Consider the following 19,224-nt stretch of genomic DNA (forward strand, 5'->3'; position numbering starts at 1 on the left):
GGGAAGGTTTGGGAAGGTTTGGGAAGGGAAGGTTTGGGAAGGGAAGGGAAGGTTTGGGAAGGGAAGGGAAGGTTTGGGAAGGGAAGGTTTGGGAAGGGAAGGTTTGGGAAGGGAAGGTTTGGGAAGGGAAGGTTTGGGAAGGTTTGGGAAGGTTTGGGAAGGGAAGGGAAGGTTTGGGAAGGTTTGGGAAGGTTTGGGAAGGGAAGGGAAGGTTTGAGAAGGTTTGGGAAGGGAAGGGAAGGGAAGGGAAGGGAAGGGAAGGGAAGGGAAGGGAAGGGAAGGGAAGGGAAGGGAAGGGCTGAGCTGACACCACTTGAGGTCTCATTGGGTGTCAGACGTGGGTGGCACAGCCCAGGGGAGGAGGTGAGAGGTCTCCTTTCCAGCCCTAAGAAACCCTTATTCCCTCCCTCCCAGCCTGGCTGGAGCTCCAGCAGGGATATCTGCAAGCAGTGCCAGCACTGGGGAGAAAACTAAAATAGGACAACAGGGAATGGAAGTATTTGCCATGTGGAAATATCTCTGCCTTGGGAAGGCTGGGATTGAGTGGGTTTGGGGCTTTTTATTTTTAAAGGTGTGATGAAAATCAGATGGAATGAAGGGTAGGCACAGCTGGGGCTGTCGTTGGAGCCTCAGCACTGGGTTTTATGCTCTGGGGAGAAGTGGGACTGGATAAATCAGCCGGTCTGAGGCCAAAGGGGCCCAAAGCAGAGGGTCTGGTGGCTGTTCTAGGGAGGGAGGTGCAGGCAGGGGATCCATCTTGGAGCTGCAAGGGTGGGATGTGGGAGGTTCCTGTAGCCCAGCCTTTGGGGTGAGGAGCTCCTTCCACCCCAGAAGCTCCCCCATTTCCATGTTGCTGACAGGAGGGTTAATGGTTGGGATGGTGGGGCTTGGGCTGGTGAGCAGCAGGAATTGGCATCCCCAGCCACAGGCAAAGGAGGGAAGGACCCCAGGGAGGTGCTGTCCTGGCCCAGCCCTGACCCTCAGCAAGGGCAGAAGGTGCAGCAGGCAGGGGGTGGGGCTGGCAGCTCCCCACAGGCAGCTTTTCTCTGGAGTGGGGACCGTGGGCCACCTCGGCCCGTTTTGGTGGCCTCCTGGCCATGTCTGTCTGTGCTGGGCCCCCAGAGCTGGAGGCAGCTCCAGGGCGGTCTCAGGAGGGTGGAGCAGAGGGGGAGCACCCTCTCCATCCCCTGCTGCCCACACTGCTGGGGGTGAGCCCAGGACACACTCGGCTCTCTGGGCTGCCAGTGCCCATGGGTGGGTCATGTCCTGTTTGTCACCCACCAGTAATACCCAGTCCTTCTCAGCAGGCACCTCTCCCTCCATCCATTCATCCACCCATCATCCATCCATCCATCCATCCACCCATCATCCATCCATCTATCCATTTATCCCTCCATCCATCCATCCTCCCATCATCCATCCATCCATCCATCCATCCATCCATTTATCCCTCCATCCATTCATCCACCCATCATCCATCCATCCACCCATCATCCATCCATCCATCCACCCACCCCCCCACCCATCCCTCCCTCACTCTGTGCTGGCCCTGGGGATCACCCTGACCCTGGTCCCTGCCCTTGTGGCCCTGCTGAGGTTCTCACAGCCCCACTGGGTGCCCCCCTTCCCTCCAGCCCATCAGCTGCACCCTCACCATGGTGGAAAACCCAATCCAGTGTGTCCTGGGTGGTGCAGAGGGCAGGGAAGGGCACAGCCTGGCCTTGGCTCTGCCAAGGAACCTGGGCAACCCCTGGCAAGTGCTTTGGCCACTTTAGCCCAGAGAAAGGACACAGCCATGAACCTGGGGGGGCTTAAACCATGACACACACCCAGCCAGGGCTGGGAGCATCTGCTTCCCAGTGGGATTTGGGCTGTTGGGCACCCCACCCTGTGCCAGGTTGGATCCAAAGTGTGGAGGAGAGCAGGGAGCAGGGCAGGGGCATGGAGCAGGGGGTATCTTGGGATGCAGGGCGGGACAATGGGGTGCAGGGAGGGATAACAGGGTGCAGGGAGGGATAACAGGGTGCAGGTGGACGATGCCCACTGGGAGGCAGGTGGAGATGCAGCTCATCCATCCTGGTGTGCTCTGCCCACCCCTCCACCCCACCTGCTCCTGGGCAAGCCAGGCCATGGAAATTGTGCACAGGAACTGATGGTGTCTCCTGGCAGGGCTCACCCCGCTGGCAGGGGCACAGGGGTGCCTGGGGTAGCACATGGAGGGCAATTCCACACCCTGGCTCGGGCTCTGCCCCCCCAGTTCCCATCACACCCCAACACCAGCAGCAACCCAAGCCATGGGAGAGGGGGACGAGCCAACAGCAGGTGATGGGGGCACCCCCTCCTTGTGCTCCCTCATCCCCAGAGGGTGTCCCACAGGGCTCTGCCACCCCTCCCCAAGCTGAATGTCCCTGTGGGTGCAGCACAAACCCCCCAATATCTGTTTTAGACCTTTGCCAAGGAAACAGGAACTGAGAACAAGAGGCCACGGGGCAAGACCCTGCCAGCCCAGGGGCATGGGGTGCCCAGGGATGTGGGAATGTGGGATGCCCAGGGACACAGGATGCCCAGGGACACAGGATGCCCAGGGATGTGGGGTGTTGGTGCAGAAGCCACTCAGGGTTGCAGACAAGCCGGGTCAGCCGTTATTTATTGAGAACAGTTGTGGAGGGATAAAAATATTTCCACTAACTCTATAAGAATTTATAAACCTATACTCTGCTTATATCCGTTAACAAACGCCTCTAGGACCGTCATGCCAAGGGAGGAGGGGCTTCTGTAAGAAAATAGCGAGATTAAAAAAAGGAAAGCACTAATATACCCTGCGGGGCCCTGCCCGGGGGGGCCCTGCCCACGGGGAACCCCTGGCTGGCACAGGGACACGGGGGGCATGTGCCTGGAGACCCACCCCGAGCCTCGGCCGGGCACAGCCCCCACCAGGGGTGAACCCACCTGGGGGACCCCACCTTGGGTGGCCCTGGTGGGGACAGGACGCACCCCCCTGCCAGCGAGCTCCCAGTGATCCCACTGCTCCCAGTTCTGCCTCACCAGCCCCTTTTGTCCTTCCCTGGAGCCAGGAGGGAGCAGGAGCTGAAGGGGTTGGGATCCAGTCCCCAGGGACACCGGGAGGTGTGGGCCAGGCTCCCCCTGGGGACACACAGCGGGGCTTTGTCGGGAAGCAACACAGCTGGTGACATCCTGGGGGGACACAGGGACACAACACAGTGCCCTGCAGGGTGGGAACACGGTGGGGGACATCCTGGGGGGGACACAGGGATGCAGCACAGTGCTCTGGGGGAACACAACACGGATGGGGACGGCCTGGGGGGGACAAGCTGCAGTGCTCCCGAGGGCAGCAACACCGAGGGGGACATCACAGGGGAACACGGGGACACTGTGGGGGAACATGGGGACATCACAGGGGAACATGGGGACATCATGGGGGAACATAGGGACATCATGGGGGAACATAGGGACGTCACAGGGGAACATGGGGGGACACAGCAGTGCTTCACTGAGAAGCAACATGGATGGGGACATCCTTGGAGAACACACAGGGACGCTCTGCCAGGAAGCAGCAGGGGCAGGGACATCCTGGGCACACAAGGACACCACAGACAAGCAAGTGGCACCACGGGCCAAAATACCAGCAGGGACAACGCCGTTGCCATGGGGTGGGAGGTGCCACAGGCACAGGACTGTCATTATTGCTTTCCAGGGCCAACAGCCAGGGGGAGCCGGGCTGGGGACCCGACCTCTGATTTGGGGTTCAAGGGACTTTCCCCGGGCCCGGGATTCCTGGTGTCACTCCGTGGGGACAGGGTGAGGACACAGGGCTGGACACTGACAAGTTCAGTCCCCCTGCACACGGAGCAGGGTGGTGGCTGTCCCTCCATCCCCTGGGTCCCCTGTGCCCCCCGGGAGCTGCTGTCCCTCCGTGCCAAGGCGACAAGCAGCCCTGTCCCCCACGGCGGGGCAGCTGGGGGGGCTGGCACCAGTGCCCCCCTTTCCTCTCCCCTTAAACCAGGGCCGAGCCGAGGTGAAGGCTGCGAGCAGGAGCCCGAGGTGACATGGGGACAGGGGGAGAGGGCTGGCCCAGAGCTGGGGGGACACAGGGAAAGCCAAAGCCTGGGGGACAAAGCTGTCCGCGGGGGCGGGGGGACACGGGGGCAGGGGACCCCCGGGCCGGGTGGGCTGTCCCCGGCTGTCCCCGGCTGTCCCCCGGGGCGGCGCTGGGCGGTGGATAAGGCGATACCGCAGCAGCTTTAAGGTGGCGGGTGCGGTCGGTACCGAGTCTGGCGGGGTCGGGCGGGGAGGAGCGTGATGTAAACATTTCTGATCCGGGGGCCGGGAGCGGGAGGAGGAGGAGGAGGCGGAGGAAGAGGCTAGTGTGAGTCCTTCATCTGCTTCTGGATCTTCTGCAGCATCTCCTGCATCCGCCGCAGCTGGAAGGGAGCAGAGCAGGGGTCATGGGGGGTGCCGGCACTTCCAGCCCCAGGCGGGCCGGGATCAGCAGGAGGTGAGTGGGGGGAACCTTCTGATGCCCCTCAGCACCTCCTGACCCTTGGCCTGAGGAGCAGCAGCTGCTGGGATGGTGCGGGAAGGGTGGCCCACGATGGATGTGCCACGGCTGGGGCTGCAGAGAGGGGAAAGGGGGGCTGGGGGGGCTCCCCCACACTCACCTCCTCGTCCTTCTCCCGGATGAGCTTCTCCGTCTCCACATCTGGCACTGGGGGGATGACGGGGATGGGAAAGTCTGTCCCACTCTCCCGTGTCAGCTTGCTGTGGGAAGACAGAGGAGGTGAGGATGCTTTCCCAGCCCCCCTGAGAGGACATTTTCCCCCGGATACCCCAAACCGTGCCCCTGAGCCTCCAGGCCATCAACACAAGAGGCCTCTTTCCAGGCACTGAGGATGTGAGAGGCTCCAGGTATCCCCCCAAACCTCAGCAACCCCAACCTGCCACACACCACTGGGAGGGGGGATGACCCCGGGACTTCCTGCAGACCCTCCCATTTTGGGAAGCGTCCCACTGGGATTGGGCTCTGCTGGCCCAGTATTTTCTCTGCTGCTTTAAAACACCGTAACCTCGGCACCTCCCCTCTCTGCCCTGCTGCTTCAGGACGGGCTCACCGGGCACCCCTGTGCCCAGCCAGCCCCAGGGGTGCTCCACACCCCTTTTCCCGAGCCTCAGCTCCCGTTCAACCCCATTCCTGGAGGAGGGAGCAACGAGCATCCCCCCGAGGCCACCCCCCCCCTCGCAGGACTGCAGCCAGCCGGGATCGATGGCTTCTCCCATGCCCGAGGCACTGGGAGGGACCAGCTCTCCCACCCGTCCCTCTGGATGCCACGTGCCACCTCAGCGGGTGACAACAGGGCTGGGACACCGAGAGCGGCTGGCAGGGCTCACACGTGCTGCCAGTGCCACCGCCACGTGCCACCGCAGCGTGGCCCCTCCAGTGATGGACATTGGATGTGGCACGGGCAGGACGGGCCAGCCCTGCCCTGTGGGGTCCCATTGTGCCAGGGGGCTGTGCCAGGGCAAGGGACAGGGTTTGGCCACATTTTGAGGTGCCTTGGAAGTCGCTGCCCGTTGTCACAGCTCCTCGCCCTGGGGGGACACAGTGGGGAGCACACGGAGCTCCCTCCACCCCTGGCAGCGGGACAAGGCTGGAGCCAGGCACCAGCACTGGGATGAGCAGCTCCACCAGCCCAGCAAAGACTGTCTGCTCTCCAAAATCACTTCCCCCGGGAGGGTAGGACTTTGCCAGCCACCGGGGGGGGGGGGGTTCGGTGCCACCAACTGGGGCCACATGTCCCCAGCCCTGGGAGAGCTGGGGTGATGGCACCAGCACACAGCATCCTCCTGGCACCCCAAGGGCAGTCTGTGTGGGACACGAGTGGGTGACCACGGGGCTGGGGGTTGGCCACGGAGCCGGGGGGTAGCCACGGGGCAGGCTCGCCTCGAGGGCGGCTGCCCGGCCCTTGCGCTGGCACAGAAGGACCAAGACAGTGTTGGGTACCAACAAGTACTTTATAGGGGGGCCAGGGGGATGGCAGGGGGTGGCAGGGGGAGGAGGGCGGGACCCAGCGCGGCCCCGGCCGGTGGCGGCTCAGTCGGCGGAGCAGTCGGCGCAGCACAGCCTCAGCACGGAGGGACGGCCCCTGCCCGGGGCACGCAGGGAGAGACCGTTTAGAGGTGCCTAGAGAGGTGCCTACAGCCCTGGCAGCCCCCCACAGCGCTGCTCCAGCCCCCCCCCCCCGACCCACAGAGCCTCCACTCGCTCCCACACTGCTCCAACCCCCAGCTGGAGGGTCCCAGAGGGACCCTTCCTTAGAGGGGCTCCCTCAGCATCTTGGAGTGGCTAAAGAGGATGTGGGTGCCATGGCTACAGCTGGTCTGGGAGCAGAGCCCCAGCACGGGATGTTTGTCTGGGTCCTGCTCCGGCCCCGGAGCCTGCAGGAATGCAGGGTCCTCCTCACTGCTGGAGCATCCCCTCCCAACCAGCCCCAGGGGGATGCAGGATCCCCCTCACTGCTGGAGCATCCCCTGAGACATGCCCTGGCCGGGGGGGGACACGGGGTCCTCCCTTACTGGTAGAGCATACCCCCACACCCCTCCCAGCCCTGGGGGCACACAGGGTGCCCCTCACTGCTGGATCATCCCCCTCTGTCAATCCCAGCCTTGGGGGGATGCAGGGTCCCCCTTACTACCCCAGCCAGCCCCGAGGGTGACATAGGATCCCCCTCACTGCTGGAGAATCCCCACCTAAGACAGACCCAGCCCTGAGCGACACAGGGTCCCCCTCACTTCTGGCCCATCCCCCCCAGCCATTCCCAGCCCTGTGGCACAGGAAGGGCCCCCCACCCACCCCCCAACCCCCTGCCCACCCCAGCAAAGACAGGCACACAACCCCAACCCCTGGAGACCACCACTGGCAGCGGGCTGGGGTCACCCCGAGGAGAGGACACGTCCCCCCCCCCAGTCCCTGCCCAGCCTGGCCCCGCCTCTGCCAGCCCCGTACTTGCGGTTCCTCTCCTTCACCACCATGCGGGTCATGCTCTGGATGCACTGGGTGCGGTAGTTCTCGTAGTGGGTCTCCCTCGTCACGTCCTTCAGGTCCTGCATGTGGGTCCTCACCAGCATCGTCCGCAGCTTCACGAAGTCGCAGTGGGACGGGTTCTCCACTGCGGGGCAGCCCGAGGTCAGGGGGCTCCCCGAGGTCAGGGGGCTCCCCGACCCCCCCCAGGGCTCAGCAGCACAACATGGGGCGACATCCCCATCCCCAGATGGCCGTGGGGACAGTGGGGACAGCCCGGCGTTACCTTCCACGATGCCCCAGGGGTAGAGGCGCCCGCGGACGCGCCGGCCCTTGGCCTCCACCACCGTGTTGCTGCCGATGACGGCGAAGGGGATGCTCTCCTGCAGGAGGGCGTGGGAGAGACTGAAATGTCGTTCATTGTCTTAAACGTTGTCAAAATCATAGAATCATAGAATCAGCCGTGCTGGAAGGGACCTCTGAGATCATCAAGTCCAACCCTTGATCCACTATCACCGTGGTTCCCAGCCCATGGCACTGAGTGCCACAGTCAGTCTCATCTTAAAAACCTCCAGGGACGGAGAATCCACCACTTCCCTGGGCAGCCCATTCCCATGGCTGATTACCCCCTCTGGAAAGAATCACAGAAAGGTTCTTTGTCAAACTGCAAAGTGGCCTGTCTGAGGCTCATTTGCACCTTGATTCAGGCAGAGGCACTTCTAATAATTTTAATAACAGGGGGTCAGCAGGGCTCTGTCCTGCCTGCCATGCCCCACATCCCTCCACGGGTATCTCCTCTGCTGTGTCCAGCATCCCTTTGCCAAGATATCTCAAGCTGTGGAGATCCAGGGGCAGTGGCACGAGCTTCTCCACCCCTTCCCCATCCCACCAAGCTGTGGGATCTTGGCGATGTGTCCGGGTAGTGTGACACGTACCAGCCCCTCCACACTGGGGCTGCTGCAGGGCTTCTGTGGCCCCAAAAACTCCTGCAGGTACTCCAGGGGGACGTGCCCTCCCTGCAGGGCTTGTGTGGCCCCAAAAAGTCCTACAGGTACCCCAGGATGATGTGTCCTCCCAACCATGGGGCTCTGCCCCTCCAAGGAGGGAGCTGCAGGAGCCAGACCCACCTTTAGTGCCTGGTCCTGCAGCTTGAACTCCTCATCCTCGTCCGAGTCACACTCGGGGAACTGGTAGATGCGGATGCCGTAGTGGTCGATCTCCTCCCGGATCTGGAGGCAAACACTCCCCTCAGGGCAGGGCTCTGGCCCTCGGGAAGGGGTGAGAGACACCACACAGTGCCAGTATCCCCCAAAAGCCTGTTCCCCCCAGACTAGGTGCCACAGACACCCCTCAAACCCTTCCAGCCCCCAGCTGAGCCGCAGGGAGATCCTGGGCGGCCACGGGGTCAACGTGGTCCTCCATGGAGAATGCTCCTGGGCAAAGTCCAGGCAGGAGATGGGCAGAGCCCCCAGCCAAGCGGGGACCCCCAGGACACCCCCACACCCAGGGACCCACCGGGATGGCTCCAGGCCGGAGCGATCCCCCCTCACCTTGTTCTTCATGCGCTCCACCTCGGCGGGGGTCAGCGTGTCCGCCTTGGCCAGCACCGGCACGATGTTCACGCGCTGGTGCAGGGCCCTCATGAACTCCACGTCCAGGGGCCGGAGCCTGCGGGGGGAGCCTGGTGAGCCCCACCAACCCCTCCCCAGCCCCCCAGCCCGGCAGTGCCCCTACCCGTGGCCGAAGGGCGAGATGAAGTAGATGCAGCAGTGGACACGGTTGTCCTGGATGTTTTTCCGGTTGAGGCCACTTTCGTCACGGAAATACTGCTCGAACTGCTGGTCGATGTAGTCGGCCACGGGCTTCCAGCTGCGGGGACAGTGGGGTGACATCGAGTCCTCTGTGGGACTTCCAAGCTTTCTGTGGACCCCTGGGCTTTCTGTGGACCCTCGGCTCTCACCCATCCCGCCCCTCGTGCCGTGCCTACCCTCTTGGGTGGGGGTGCAGGGGGAAAGAAAGGTCCTGCAGCTGGTGGTGACAGGCCTTACTGACTCCAGGCTGCTTATTTCAGGTGAGAAATACGGTTAAGAGAGAACCTGATGCTCCTTATGTGCCATTAGAGCAAGTATTAATTGATGTTATGTCCTAGAGGATTGGTATTAGGTACTGGAACATTCCTGTGTCCAGGAGGATCCAGTGGGTTGCACATATAACTTAACATTATACGTATAAGTTAAGTTATATGTATATATATATGTGTGTATATATATATGTATATATAAAAGTCAACAGTATACATATAATTTAAGTTATATGTATATATATATGTGTGTATATATATATGTATATATAAAAGTCAACAGTATACATATAAGTTGTTACATGTGTATATATATATATACACCTATAAGTCAACATTATACATATAAATTAAGTTATATGTGTATACATATATATATACACACTATATACACTATATATAAACACACTATATATACACTACATATATGTATGTATGTGTATATATATATAGATATATATATATATACTAACTTGTGCATATTATATGTAAACTAAGTTAATTTAGTTTACATATAATACTTATAAGTTAACATTGAGTAGGTTTTAGTCTGAACTGTTGAATTAATTCCTAGAACATCCCATATCTGTTCCTCGTGCCTGGATCTGTTGTTGTCTTGGCTGGGAGTTTATGGGGTGAAGCACGAAAATCGATGTGGGTCGTGCACACAAAGGATGTGAGATATTCCTACGTGGGTAGTGTGCATAAGGTGGGAAATAATTTAGTGTAAAGTAATACATATTATAAAATGTGGAGCACCCCCAGGGACTCACCACTCGGTGTTGTTGACGGCGTCACCGAAGCCCGGCGTGTCCACGATGGTCAGGCGCAGCTTCACCCCCTTCTCCTCGATGTCCACCACGTGCTTGGTGATCTCCACCGTCTGCGTGATGCGCTCTGGGGTGGCAGGAGACACGTCAACAGGGGGGACACCACGGGCAAGAGAGGATGGAGGTGACAGGAGAGGTGTCACCCCCTCCCCAGCGGCTGGGGTGGCTTTGCTGGATCGCTCCTGACACAGGGTGTCCAACTCCATGCCGTGGTCTCCACATCCCCATGGATCCCCATGGATGCCCACCCATGCCACCTGCACCCCAGGACCCCAGCTGGGGCAGCACAGGGGTCTGCTGGGGGTGACATCACTGTGGGAGCATTGAAGGCCCCTGTACCCCCATGTCTGACCCCACAGCTCCAGGCTGCACATGCCCCTTCACCCCCAGCACCCCTCCTTGTCCCTGGATCCCTAAGGATGCTCCTGCTGCACTGTGTTCTTTGGCTTTCACTCCAAGCAGCGGAAACAAGTGAAACAAACCCCACGAACTCCTGGGGATTTGGGCAAGTTTGGGCCATTTTAATTCAAAAACTGCCTGTAGCTGAACTGGCCCCAGATCCTGACTGCCCTCAGCCTCCTGGATTTGCTGCAATGCCCAACAAGCCAGGGCTTGTTTTCCCTGTGGGGACAAAGCCCCTGTGGGGGGTCCCCGTGCTGGGCAGGGGGGTCCCTGCTGCCTTGGAGCCGTCCCAGGGCCAGCAGGTGGTTGGCAACGGGCCACATGTGGCTTCAGGGGAGCCCAGCTGGGCAGGGAGAGGGGCTGCAGCCCCCCGGGGGCATCACGGGGCTCTGCCACCCCCCTGTGTCACCAGGACACCCCACTGGGTGTGACTGTCCCCCCCTCACCTTCGGCATTCAGCAGCTTTCTGTCCCTGTACATGTCCGTCAGGAACAGGCTGTTCACCAGCGTGGACTTGCCCAGCCCGGATTCCCCTGGAACAGGGGGACAAGGATGAGGGGGTGTAGCCAGTACCCCCCACACCCTGCTCCGTGGTGTTTGGGCTCCAGAGTGGGCTCAGCACCCCCAGCCCAGCTGGGCCCCCCGTACCTGCCACCATGAGGGTGAAGTCGAAGCCCTTCTTCACCGACTTGCGATGCACCTGGTTGGGCAGGGTGGCAAAGCCCACGTACTCCTTGTCATCCTGCGGGCAGAGGGGACGTGGGACAGGGGACAACAAACACCATCACACCTCCTATCCTGGCAGGCCACCCCCCTCCTCCCGCCCCCCAGGCTTGGGGCCATTCCTGCCTTAAACCTTCGTGGTTGCAGGATGGGAACAGCCTCCACCGTGACTCCTGCAGCCCCTCACCCCCTGTGTGCCCCCCCCCCCGCCCCTCCACGGACACGTCCCGCACCTCGGAGGAGTCGTAGGGGTCCAGCTGCCCCCAGGGGCTCCGCGGGCGGTTGGGGCTGGGGGGCGGGGGGGCTGCGATGTGCTGCGGGGTATCCAGGGGCCGGGACCGGGAGAAGATCCTGGAGTCCCTCTCGTCCGTGGCTTCCTCGGCGGGGCCCCTGCCCGCAGTGCCCAGGGGGTGGCCGGGCTCCCGCCGGCCCTCCGGAGTCTCCACCTTCCTGGGGCTGTCGGCCGGAGGGCAATCCCGCAGGAATTGGGTCAGCTCAGCCTCGTCCGAGTCCTCCTTCAGGAAACGCTTTATCTGGGGGACATGGGAGGAGGTGACACTAACGGTGGCAGTGCCAGCCCGAGGTGGCACCACCCGACTCAGCAGCAGAAGCCCCCGAACCGCAGCAGCCAGACACATGTAGCCTAAGGATGGCAGGGGTGGAAGGAGAGGGGGGACACGGCCACCCCAGGGGACGAGCCACCACCCTGGGGACAGCCCTGGGGACATCCATGGGGATGGCAGTGGGGACAGCCGTGGTCCTGTACACCCTGGGCTCTTACAGCTTGTGTTGGGGGGACGGCAGCCAGCTCCTGGCACTCCGGGGCACAGGGATGGGCACCATCCCCCTGGGTACCCTGCCGCTCCTCGGGGTCTTCCGGGGTGGCCAGGACCCCCACACACCCCATGGCCTGCCGGGAGGGTGGGAGGGGGCGCCGGGGAGGAGGGAGAGACACCGAGAAGTGATTAAGAGCAGTGGTGGTGGGGGAAGCTGGAGTGGGGCTGAGGCTGGGGGGAGGCAGGGAGTGGGCAAGGGTCCGCTCGTGACCCCCCACCTGCCCACTTGTGGGGTCTCAGCGTGGGATGGCCCAAGGAACTGCTGTCCTTGCGGTCTCAGGGGACAGCCAGGGCAGGGGACCCGGCCCTTAGATGTCACCAGGACCCCGACACCCCCTCCCCGGCTCTGCTCATCCTGGAGCGGGCGCAGGCAGCAGCGCCAGGGAGGGGCTGGGGGGGCCAGGCACAGCGACCCCCGGCTGGTGGCCCTGTGGGGCGGCGGGTGGGGACGAGGGCCGGGGCCGCCGGCTTTGGGATGGCTCCACATCCTGTTTACGAGCACTGGCGGGAGGAGACGCGTTCCCAAGGGCATGTCCGGCAGTAGCTCCCGCGGGACCAAGGTCCCCAAGCTCCTGCCGTGGCAACTGCCAGGAGACCCCATGGGCAGCGAGACCCCCAAACAGGGGGCACGGCGCGTCTGGGGGAGCCCTTGACTCTGCAGGCTCCCAGCTGGGGGTCAGTGCCCCCACAGATCGGGGGCCCTCGAGGCGAGAGCCCTCCGTGGGGACACGTGTCCTCCCGCAGCCGTGTCCCCGCTCGCTGGGCGGGCAGCGGTGCCGGCGGCGAGGCGGGATGCGCGGAATTAGCGGGCTGGAAACAAGGTCACGGCGCTGCCGCCGCTGAGCGCTCGCACGGCTGCCCCCTCTCCTGCTGCCCCCTCTCCTGCTGCCCCCTCTCCTGCTGCCCCCTCTCCTGCTGCCCCCTCTCCTGCTGCCCCTTTTCCTGCTGCCCCCTCTCCTGCTGCCCCCTCTCCTGCTGCCCTCTGCTCCTGCTGCCCTCTGCTCCTGCTGCCCCCTCTCTTACTGCCCCCCTCTCCTGCTGCCCCCCTCCTCCAGCACGGGGGGACGCGGTGCCAGGCTTAGGGACAGCAGGTGCCCCCGTGGCGGGGGCTGCAGGACCCGCTGTGTTTCCCTGTCCCCCCGCCGGTCCCGAGTGCTCGGTGGGTCTGTGCGAGCGAAGCATCCTCTTCCTCACCGACCTTGCTCTGGGGGGGCTCAGCTCCAGCCCCCACCACAGCACGGCCGGGCCGGGGGCACATGGGAGTGCGAGGTGATGCCACCGCCACCTCCGAGCGCCTCCAGCGCTGCTTCCCTCGGGGCTCCGGCCCTTCGGGGCTCCCCCTCGCCCCCCACCCCCAGCGAGGCCGATGGCCACGGCGGTGCTGCAGCACCGGAGGGGTTTGCGCCACATCCTTGGGGCTCCTGCAGCAAGTGCAGCCCCCAGCAGGGCTGTTCCAGGGACGGAGGCTGTGGCACCTTCCCGCAGTATCAGGGTGCTCAGGGTCCCCCCATCCCCTCTGCCCCCTCTCTCGCCCCGCCGGGGACGGTCGGTGCCCCCGTACCTCTTGCCCAGGCTGCAGCTCGGGGCAGGTGGCCATGGCACAGCCGGTGTCGCCCGTGGCCAGGAGCAGATGCCGAGTGGCCCCGGCTGCGCCGAGGGAAGGGGAGCGGCATTAGCATAACTCCACCCTGGGCAGGCTCCGCGCCGGGCGCCCAGGGCACCCAGGGGCCAGGCACGGCCCCTGCGGGGGCTGCGGGGCTCAGGAGGGCAGAGGGACCCCCGGGGCAAAGCCAAGCCCAGCTCCTGCCCGGCTGCCGAGATTTCAAGGACCAGAAAAGCACCGTTGGCCAAGAAGGTGGCAAGGGAGGTACTGGGGGGCTGCAGGACAACCATCATCATCACCATCCTCCCTGGGCTGAACACACAGCTTGGCTACAGCCCAGGAGGACACTCGGTCCTTGGAAACACCTTTGTCTCAGGACAGAAACGCCCTCTGTCCTGGGACAAAAACCCCCTCCATCCTACTGCACAGCACGTGCTTTCCTGCTCCTCACCCTGGAGCACCCCACAGACACCAGCCAGGGAGGGCTCCACAGCCTCTCTGAGGGGAGAAACCCAGTTTTCCATGAAAAGCTGTTTAAAAATTCCACACTTTTGCACCTGGCAGTTAAAGTTTCCCCCCACGGCTCCAAGTTCCTGCTGGAGCTGGGCCTCCCTGGGAAGGACGCAGCCCTGCACTGGGAGAAGCAGGGACGCTGCCCACCACAGGGATCCCAGGCTCCTGCGTTCCTGCCTCGGCTTTCCCGGCTTATCCCTGGGCTGCGGAGGGTTAACAGTGCCGCAGGAGGAGCCGTGGGTGGCAGCCAGGGTTCCCCAGCTGTCACCTCGGGGTCACCAGGGACGCTGATTCACCTTGATGCATTGTCGGGATGCATCAGAGCCGCTCAGGCGCGATCCAGGGGCTCTCGGCCGCTTTCCAAGCGTCCCAGCCCGCACTCCCGGCTGGAGCAGGGATTTACGGCAGCGAGAGCCCGGGGCTGCGCCGGTGCCCCCGTAAGCAGATTACACACCCGGCTGAGTGCAAGGCGGCCTCACACCCGGGCTGTCACAGCCCCGGCGAGGTGGCACACGAGCTGCCTCCCCCTCGCCTGTCACTCCGCATCGCGCCAGCCCCGCACGGCGACAGCCCGAGGGCTGCGGCACAGGGGGGACGCGGGGACAGCGGGCACAGCCCGAGCTAGGAAAGCCTGGCTGTCCCTTAGCGGCTTCCCGCCGGGCACCACATTCCCATGGGACGTGTTTCCCCAGCCTGTTTCTGCAGGGGGAGGAAGGGAACACCGCGGCGAGGTGCTGCCCGCCCAGCCAGGCTGGCCGAGGTGTCCCCCGCCCGCGTAAAGGTGACACCCAGATGTGCCACCCAGATGTGCCACCCAGAGCGCAGCACGGGCTGCTCCACCGTGTCACTGCGGCTGAGCATCCCGGGCACGGGCGGCGTCCCCAGGGCACGAGCCCAGCACGGGACAGGAACACGGTGGCCCCCACCAAACCCAGCAGTGCCAGGAGCAGCCTGGCTCTCCCCCAGGACAGGCCTGCTCCGGGTGCACGGGATGGTCCCACCGGAGAACCAGAGCTCTCCCCTGCCACCCATCAGCAGCATCCCATTGGAAATCTGAGTCTCCCAACAGCTCCCGGAGGAGCAGGGTGCCGGGCACCCTGCGGGTGAGGGGCAGGCAGCAGCGCGGGTCCTTGGTCACCAAGCAGGTGGGGCAAGAGCCACATCCCTCGGTGCAGCAGCTCTAGCCGATTCCTGCAGGGAATCGTCCAGCTGGAAGGACCTGGGAGCACCTGCGTGGGGACCCCGGGATGGGGCCATGAGCTGTGGCTCTCCGTGAGCCGGGAAGTGACAGCGGGGGCTGTCCGGGCTGGGAACAAGGTGACATCTCAGCACGTGGGGACGGGCAAGATCCAGCCCACTCAGAGCCGGTAGCAGAGGTCGGGGGGTACCATTGCTCATCCCATTTCTCCGGCCGAGCCGTGAACTGCTTTGGGGACAGAGGGATGTGGCACCGGTGTTGGGGGGCACCTGCTCCACCTCCGGGGGTCCTTCTGGACCACCTCCAGCCCCACATGCAGGGAGAAGGGAGCGCAGCTCCCTGCCGGTACCCAGCCGCGGCCGCCGTCCTCCGCACAGATGTTCCCGAGCCTGGCTCTGTGCATCCCAAAGCCACAGTTTGGAGCCTGTCGGGAAGGCGCTCGTTGCGACACGCTCCGTCAGCCGCCCTCCTTCCTCCCTGCTTCCACTGCGTCCAGCCCCCGAGGAATGTGCCGGGCTGGTTCCCACGGCGGCTGCCGGGGAAGGGCGGCCACAGCGCTCCCCACCAAGGGCACTTGTCCCAGCGGCCGCCACCCCGGTGCCACGCGAGCCACGGCCACAGCCCGCCGTCCCCATCCCCACCCTGGGCACGGCCAGCGGCCGGAGGTCCCCGCGGGGACGTGGCCCTGCCGAGCGGCTCCCGGGGACCCGCCACCGCCGCGGAGGGGGGAGGCAGGACGAGAGATGCAGGACAAGCTCCCGGGGGCCGGGAATGCCAGTGGCGTCTCTGGACCTTGCCGGTGAGTGCAGAGCCCGCTCCGTGCGTGTGACAGTCCCCGCCGAGGGCCCGGCCAGGCTGGCGGTGCCACCAGCGCCGCAACCCGGGGACCTGCCAGTAGCCGCGCTGGGGAGCGATGCTCGGCACGGAGCCACCCGAGAGCAGCCCCCGCTGCCCACGCACGGACACGGCGGGGGGAGGCGGGACGCGGGGACACGCAGGTGACGCTCCCGAGCGCTGCCCGCCCCGGTGCCGCGCTGAGGGGCCCGCGGCCGCCCCCCGCCTCCCCCGCGGGGCCCGGGCAGGTGCCGCCCGCGTCCCCCCCGCGCTCCGCTGCGGCACCGGCGGCCCCGGGTCCGCTCCGCCCCCGCGCACCGTCACCTTCACGGAGGGCACCGGAGCGGGCCCGCGCTGCGGGAGCGGGCCCGTGCCACGGTGCGGGGCGGTGCGGGGCAGCCCGGGCCGGTGTCCCCGCTCCCCGCCGGCCTTACCATGGCTGCGGCGCCGGGCGCCGTCCGGGAGCGGCGGCTGCCGATGGGCACGGCCGGGCCCCGCCGCGGATTAGCAGAAATAGCAGCGGCGGGGGCGGGGGCGGCCCCGGGGCGGGGCGGGCCGGGGGGCGGGGGGGGGCGGCCGCTCGGCATCACCGGCGGCGGCACCGGGCACCGGCACCGGCGTCCGGCAACAGAGTCGGGCATCGGGCACCGGCATCAGCACCGGCATCGGAAACAGCGCCTGGCACCGGGCACCGGCACCGGGGCCAAGCACGGCACACCGGGCACGGGCACCAACATCAAGCATTGGGAACCCGGCGCCCGGAGCAGGCACTGGACACCAGGCAGTGGCATCAGGCACTGGGTACCAGCACTGGGCACCAGCACCTGGGCATGGGTATCCAGCCTTGGCACCGAGCACTGCCATCAATCCCGGGCACTGGTCCTGGGCACTGGCATCGGCACCCAGCCCGGGCACCGAGCACTGCACCAGGCCCTGGGGTCAGGCACTGGCTCTGGCATCACTCACCAGGCAGCAGGCACTGCACAGCGGGCACAGGGCAGTGGTACAAGGCAGCAACACCAGGCACAGGGCTCTGGCATCAGGGCACCAACACTGGATACCGGGAACAGGGCACTGCAGCAGGGACAGGGCACCAGTACCAGGGACAGGGCACAGGCACTGGGTACCAGTACTGGGTACTGGACATTGTCAGGGCCCAGTACAGGCAGTGGGTACAAGGCCTCAGCAGCAGTTACTGACTGGCACAGATGAGAGGGAACAGCCCCAGTGCCAGGGAGTGACTCCTGGGAGTGGGCACCAGTACTGGGCATTGCTCTGTGGGTACCAGGTACTGGGCAGGAGACATTGGGCTCCACATCAGCCACCGGGTGTTGGGAGCACTGGGCACCAGGTAGTGGGTATTGGGTACTGGGAAAACATGCCAACACCACCCATCACACATCACCTGGTGGGTACCAGGGGCTGAGGACACAGTGGGCACGGGGCACTGGATCCCAGCCTTTTCCAGTGCTCCTTCTGCAAAATGCCAACCTACTTCTGCCTCCTGCAGCCCTTCCCAGGGCTGATGCCGAGCCATCCTGCCCCTGGCTGGTGTGTTGGCAACCTGGCACGGGGATCCAGCCACCCGATGCTCTGTGTCCCTGTCCCCATCCCATGCCAGCCCCTTCCCGGGATGCCCCCGGCCTCGAGCCCGTGTGAATGGCAGTGTCTGTGTCCCCGTGCCCCGAGGGCAGGGGAGGACGCTGGCACCGCGGCTGGGGCACCGTGGGGCGCTGCTGTTCCGGCCAGGAAAGGGGCAGGGGGAGCCTTGGCTGGCAGGGGCCGTTCCCTGCCGTGAGCAGCTGGCACAGCCTCAGCCATCCCCAAATTTCAGTCTCCCGGTCCAGCTGCCCAGCAGGACTGTCCTTGTCCCCCTCAAATCAGGGGGGTGGCAATGCCACGTGCATCCCCAGAGCTTCCCTCTCACGGGCACCTCCTCCCTGCCTCAGTTTCCCTACCCATAAGGAAAACCAGTGGTAATTCCCCAGTGGGAAAAGATGGATCCAGCTCCACAGAGACCCTGACTGAGGCTGTGTAACCCCAGAGGGACCGTCTCAGCCTTGTCCCCAACCTTGTCACCGCCTGGAGCCTCGTCCCCTGCCAGGCTGTGTCCAGATGGCTCCACACTCCCTTTATTCCCATAAATAACCACCACAGGCTCAGCACAGCCTCACAGAGCACCGGTGGCCACCCGGACCCCATATTTAGGGGGGCCAGGCAGGGATCCCACTCTCTGGAGACCCATCCTCACTGCCTGGAGGGCTCCAGGCAGGGGGCAGGTGGGGGCAGGCAGGGGCAGGCAGGTGAGGGTGGCTGTTTACATCCCTAATCCCCACAGCCAGCGCTTTCCTTCGAGATTACCGGGGATTAGGGGGGCTCCAGGAGCTCAGCCCCGGCTCTCCCTGCCCTTCAAGGAGCAGCACCCGAGCCCCGCGGGGGTGGGAGGGCAGGCCGAGCACTGCTGTGATGAGCTGGGTGTTCTCAGCCCTGCCAGCGGGCACAGCATGGCACAGCCACCAGCTTGCCACGACCTCTCTCTGGTAGCCCAGTGCCCACCGAGCTGCAACCCGGGCTTTAAGGAGAGCATTAAAAGCTGAAGGGATCAGCTGAGGAGCGGGAGGGAGAGAACGGGCTGCACGGTCTCGGCTGGGGGATGACGCAGCCATGGTGACACCCGGGGGAGGTTGGCACAGCCCTAGAGGTCCCCAAGGTCCCCGAGGCACCCCGGTGTCCCTCACCCCGTCCGGCAGGTCCCAGCACGGCTGGGAAGCCACCGGGGCCCGGAGCTCTGTAATTACCATGGGAGGCCGAGTTATTTTGGGAAGCGGCTCCGCTGCTGCCAAAGCTTTTATTCCTCCAAACCAAAACAAGATGGAAAGAGCCCAGCCCAGGATGCTGCATCCGGCGGGCGTGGGGAGGTTAACTCCTCGCTGCCTGCACCCGGGGGGCTGCCTGCTCCCCCTGCCTGCACCCAGGGGCTGCCTGCACCCAGGGGCTGCCTGCTCCCCCTGCCTGCTCTGTCTGCATCCCTGCCTGCACCCGGGGGCTGCCTGCTCCCCCTGCCTGCTCTGCCTGCAACCCTGCCTGCGCCCAGGGGCTGCCTGCTCCCCCTGCCTGCTCTGCCTGCAACCCTGCCTGCACCCAGGGGCTGCCTGCTCCCCCTGCCTGC

The 19,224-nt window shown here is 64.4% G+C and overlaps 1 protein-coding gene across 2 annotated transcripts; it reads right to left on the reverse strand.

Annotated features, from left to right (window-relative positions):
- Positions 1-2,697: 2,697 nt before the first annotated feature.
- SEPTIN4 (septin 4) lies at positions 2,698-16,567 on the reverse strand. Of its 2 annotated transcripts, none has more exons than XM_051809595.1 (12): positions 13,469-14,254; positions 11,305-11,604; positions 10,997-11,090; positions 10,795-10,881; positions 9,890-10,013; positions 8,771-8,905; positions 8,587-8,704; positions 8,164-8,265; positions 7,323-7,419; positions 7,022-7,184; positions 4,680-4,779; positions 2,698-4,442 (listed from the first exon to the last, which is right to left on the reverse strand). In XM_051809595.1, exons 1-12 carry the CDS (start codon positions 13,502-13,504, stop codon positions 4,383-4,385), a joined length of 1,416 nt encoding a protein of 471 aa, XP_051665555.1. In that variant the 5' UTR covers positions 13,505-14,254; the 3' UTR covers positions 2,698-4,382. The 2 variants fall into 2 exon arrangements, with proteins under 2 accessions (XP_051665555.1, XP_051665556.1); XM_051809596.1 differs by lacking the exon at positions 13,469-14,254 and adding an exon at positions 16,490-16,567 and having other exon boundaries at positions 2,699-4,442.
- Positions 16,568-19,224: the final 2,657 nt, after the last annotated feature.

This window comes from Manacus candei, unplaced genomic scaffold (assembly GCF_025592945.1).
Source record: "Manacus candei isolate 608988 ecotype Guabito, Panama unplaced genomic scaffold, ASM2559294v1 h1tg000076l, whole genome shotgun sequence".
Taxonomy (NCBI): domain Eukaryota; kingdom Metazoa; phylum Chordata; class Aves; order Passeriformes; family Pipridae; genus Manacus; species Manacus candei.

Bases quoted from the DNA above. Each gene is read 5' to 3' on its own strand.
- SEPTIN4 (XM_051809595.1), bottom strand. From the start codon at position 13,504: ATGGCCACCTGCCCCGAGCTGCAGCCTGGGCAAGAG. The intron at 11,091-11,304 runs GTGCGGGACGTG...CTCTGCCCGCAG, and splicing joins ACCCCTACGACTCCTCCGAG to GATGACAAGGAGTACGTGGG. The intron at 7,420-8,163 runs GTGGGTCTGGCT...GCCCTCCTGCAG, and splicing joins TGCAGGACCAGGCACTAAAG to GAGAGCATCCCCTTCGCCGT.